The sequence below is a fragment of the Nelumbo nucifera genome, chromosome 1 (assembly GCF_055504915.1).
Source record: "Nelumbo nucifera cultivar China Antique chromosome 1, China Antique-T2T, whole genome shotgun sequence".
NCBI classification, from domain to species: Eukaryota; Viridiplantae; Streptophyta; class Magnoliopsida; order Proteales; family Nelumbonaceae; genus Nelumbo; species Nelumbo nucifera.
In genome coordinates, this window is record NC_142649.1 from 27,276,584 (window position 1) to 27,281,270 (window position 4,687).

Sequence of the window (4,687 nt, forward strand, 5' to 3'; positions counted from 1 at the left end):
GACATCATGTATGCAGTTAGTGTACTTTCAAGATTCATGCAGAATCCAAGTCAAGTCCACCATGGAGCAGGTAAAAGAATACTAAGGTATTTGCAAGGTACAAAGAGCTATGGAATTTGGTACAGAGTCACACATGACTCTAAGCTCATTGGCTACACAGACAGTGACTGGGCAAGTTCGGTAGATGACATGAAAAGTAGATCTGGTTATGCTTTCACAATTGGATCAGGGATATTTTTTTGGGCTTCAAAGAAGCAAGCAGCAGTTGGCCAATCATCAGCTGAAGCAGAATATATTGCAGCCACAATAACAACGAGCCAAGCTATATGGCTCAAAAGGATATTTGATGACATGGGAGAACCACAAGTTGGTGCTACTGAAATCTACTGCGATAGCAAATCAGATATTGCAATGGCAAAGAATCCCATATTTCACAACAGAATCAAACATATTGGCATCAAGTATCACTTTATTAGAGAAGCTGAAGGAAACAAAGAAATAGAACTCAAACATTGCAAAACTGAAGAACAGTTAGCTGACATATTGACAAAGGCACTACCAAAAGACAAGTTCAAATTATTACAAGACATGATTGGAGTTGCTGAAATGTGCACCAAGAAGGAATATTAAACGTTGCTACACATTTTCAGAAGTGATTGAATCAGGTCTCTCGAAGAAATGACAAAATATTTCCCTTCTGTATCTTGAAGAAATGACAAAATAGTTCCCTTTCAACCGACTCCATCTTTTATAAACCATCACTCTCAGCTGTCGTGGCACACTAGAATTAATTCATACGAAATACTCTTCTTCTGAGACTTTTCATATCTTGGGCAGGTAGAATCCTATGTAGACCACGCTTGTGATTACTCCAATAGAGAGACCATGTCCATGTTACACGTGGCAAGCGTGGGTTACTTACCACTGAAGAAATCAAGATGTTATTCAAAAATCTGTGTAGAAGGTTGACCCGTAATTAGTTTCCAACATGAACCGGCATTTTCCAACTGAGTTGGACAACGACTAACTATCGGCCGGGTATGACTTTAGATCTCCACACAATCTGCCACACTTGAGGGAATTCATTTCCCCTCTTTCAGTACTGATTATGTGTGTGCCCATTCCTCTCGCCCTCTTTCATGGTTCTTCAATGCATGGAGCCTGCAAAAAGAAAACGATTGAATAAAACTCCACACACTCGATCAAGTCTGAAAAATTCATCTTCAGCCAAGTCAAATGTTCGAGAAGGAGATGAAAATTGAAATTCAATATAAATTTTTTGTGCACCACTCCATTCAATAGTCAATCAGTTACTCTCAGCTTGAGAATTCTATGAAATCAGAAGGACCTTAAGTGTAGATTGTGATTGAGAAGAGGAAATTAAGACACTTTGCAGATTTTCTCCTCATGGAAGTCTGGCCTCCAAATTTGAAGATGTAAGTAGATATCCATATCCTGGCTTCTGAATAGATTTTGAATAAAGATTTACCACGGTGAAGTCAACCTCTTAAAGTCTCTCTAAATAACTCTTTAAAAGGCGGACTCACATGGAGTACAAGCAAGAATTGCAAAATCCCTTGATGGACCAAGCAATGGAGAAGGCAAAGGAAGAGAAAATGGAGGAGTTGAGAGCACAGGTGCGCATCAGAAACTACATGAATGGTTATGCAGACTCAATGGCGTTGAAATGTGCTGTGGAGAATGGAATTGCAGACATCATCCAGAAACACGCCAAGCCCATAGCTCTCTCCGAGCTAGCGAAGGCTCTTCCCTTGCCTACTGTTAGCACAGAGCACCTGGAGAGGCTGATGAAGTACTGGGTCCAATTGGGACTCTTCACGCATGAGAAGGATGGCTCGCACGGGCTGACTCGGTGCTCTAAGTACTTGCTACGAGAAGAGAATACTACAATGGCCGCCATTATTCTTGGGCTAGTAACAGAGTGGACCATAGGGCCATGGCACTGTTTGGCTAGAAGCTTGGAAGGAGGTCCGACGGCATTCCGAAGATATCATGGGAGGGATATGTGGGATTATGTGGCTGGTCACCCGGAGGCGAGTCGACTGTTCAACGAGTCTATGGCAGGCGATACAAGACTGTTGTTGCCTGTGCTGATGCAAGAATGTGGGTCATGGTTGTTTGAAGGGATTTCGTCGTTGGTGGACGTGGGAGGAGGGAATGGGACGGCCATGGTGGAGATAGCAAAGAAGTTTCCGGGAATTAAGTGCACTGTGTTTGATCTCCCACACGTGATAAGGAACACGAACTCGAGTGAGTCAACTGGGGTGGAATGGGTTGAAGGGGACATGTTTGAATCAATACCTCCAGCAGATGCAGTTTTGCTCAGGTACAATTTGGCTTTTATATTTATATCTTCAAGTTGTTTTCGCAATTTTATACGTACATTAATTTTTCTTCAGATAGCTAGGGTCCTTAATTAATTTCCAAAACTCACATTTACTGGGGTCTAAAGTTTTTTGGTTGGACGAGTTGACTCAGAATATATATATATATATATATACTCCTTCAATTGAAATTGATGGTGACATTTAACCCTTCCCAAGCAGCCCAAGCCTCTGCAACGTTGATATTGGTATCCCCAATGCCATACACTTTGAAATAAAAAATTGTACCTCAATCATCTCTGGCAATACAGGCTATAGCGCAGCTTCCCTCCGAATTACATGATGCATCAAAGTTCTGGTACTAACATCTTTGTGAGCTAACTTCACAAAGAAGATTGGCTTTCCATCTTCTTTGTGAAGAGGGCTTCTTCTTCAACACAAGGTTACCTCCATTCTCAGTGAAAGGACAAAAAACCTCTGGAATTTCCATTTGCTGCAACGCAAGTTGCCCCCTATATTGTCTTACCATATTTAAGGTGGAAGAGAAGTACGGTCCAAATTAATAGGCCTGAATATGAAGATTATTAGAGTTCTTGCAGAAGTAGAGCTAAAACTCAGTTGATAAGTGAAGAAAGGAGAGATCTCAGAATTAGGGGTGTCCACGGTTCGGTTAACCGAAATATGAGCATATTTTAAAAACTGAATTGGTGGTATAGGTTTTTTCATTGGTTAACTGGAGTGATGAGGGCTGCTTGGGAATCCTTCAACGGTGCAGAGAGGCAATTCCCAAAGAGCGAGGGAAAGTAATCATCATCGACATAGTAATGGATATTGAGCAGGATCCTGAGTTAATCCGGGCAAAGTTGATGACAGATATTGACATGATGGTATACCTTACGGGGAAAGAGAGGACTAAAAAAGAATGGGAAAAACTCGTTCAGGCTGCTGGCTATACCAAATATCAAACAACTCCCATCTTTCCTTTGCAGTCAGTCATTGTGGCCTATCCATAGCAAAGCTTTCATGCACCAATCATTAAATTAAGCATATAAGCACAAGTACTATAACTTCAATGAATAAGTTTCCCTTTTACTACCGTCATGGTGTGCGCATTGTCTTCTATGATTATCATAAAGGATAAATAAATAAAATAATAAATGCTAGATACCACTCTAGTTATGTTCAATTATCTTTCATTTCTTTTATCTTAATTAATGTGATTAATTGTGACTTTGTGAATAAATTATTGGGCAAATTTCTTAAACTGGTTTAGCTAATTGATTAACCCATTTTTACTATTATTATATTGTCTTAAAATACCGTCACTATTTTTGATAATTGTCTAAAATCTCCTTTACTATTAATTTTCTATCACGCTCTTTTACATATGACATCACGTGGCTGGTATATTTTCGAAAATTCCTAAAACATTCTTTGCAACTTGATGGTCAGTCCGATGATCTAACAGTGATGGATCAGAGACATCACGAGGCCCAGGCATTATCCAGATTGGCAGTAAAGGCCCCAAACCCCCTTCTTCGAAGATGGCATTACGATAGGAATCATCAGAGGTTGCATGAACAAAGTCAACCACCGCAGCTTGCTCTCAGTGATTACCTTGACTGCGATAATGTGTGTAGCTGATAACCTATTCTTTCGAGGCCAGATTCTTCCTTTACGACTAATCCAATAGTGGATTGGTCGGATTTCGTCCAGACACCAGAAGATTAGTAGTTGTGGTTCGAGGTTAGAGTCCTTGGAGCATAGTGCATGTGGTTTCACTAGTGTGAACAGAAGGATTAGTTTGAAAAGAATACAAATACAAATATATATAATACAAATACATACAAAATAATACAAAATACAAGATTTTGCATTCTGCATATTTGTATTTATACTCATCCAAACTAAGCTGGAGGAGTAGCTGTAGAAATCATAATTTGTTGGGCGGCAGCTCAGTCACCGCCAGCATATACAAGCCAAGGGTGTAGAGCTATTTTTCATACTCACCCAAATTCTAACAAACTGAGTGCGTGGCAAAGCCAAGTGACAAATCAAATTCCATAATGAATTCCAGAATGTAGTCTGAAGACGGGTCTGGATGTAGTAGGCACGTTAGGTAAGCACAATAAGTGAGCACGTAATAGCTGTGTGACATGTGTCCTAGTTAATGTGCCTTTCATCCAAACGTTTTTGTTCCATTAGACAGAAATTATCCATTAATTTATTATCTTTGTCAAAATAATTAAAAATAATAAACAATGAAAAAGGAAAATGTAAATGAGTCCCAACTCCCAACACGTTTATGATTTCCTTTTTCATTGTTTATTATTTTTAATTAT

General features: G+C 39.6%; 1 protein-coding gene across 3 annotated transcripts; it reads left to right on the top strand.

The window, feature by feature from the left end:
• Nucleotides 1–313: 313 nt before the first annotated feature.
• Nucleotides 314–4,302, top strand: LOC104609702 (3'-hydroxy-N-methyl-(S)-coclaurine 4'-O-methyltransferase-like). Of its 3 annotated transcripts, XM_010276073.2 has the most exons (4): nucleotides 314–1,436; nucleotides 1,538–2,347; nucleotides 3,121–3,232; nucleotides 3,798–4,302. In XM_010276073.2, exons 1-4 carry the CDS (start codon nucleotides 1,408–1,410, stop codon nucleotides 3,987–3,989), a joined length of 1,143 nt encoding a protein of 380 aa, XP_010274375.2. In that variant the 5' UTR covers nucleotides 314–1,407; the 3' UTR covers nucleotides 3,990–4,302. The 3 variants fall into 3 exon arrangements, with proteins under 3 accessions (XP_010274375.2, XP_088752642.1, XP_088752643.1); XM_088896516.1 differs by lacking the exons at nucleotides 3,121–3,232; nucleotides 3,798–4,302 and adding an exon at nucleotides 2,568–2,708 and having other exon boundaries at nucleotides 330–1,436; XM_088896517.1 differs by lacking the exon at nucleotides 3,798–4,302 and having other exon boundaries at nucleotides 336–1,436; nucleotides 3,062–3,302.
• The last annotated feature ends 385 nt before the right edge of the window (nucleotides 4,303–4,687 follow it).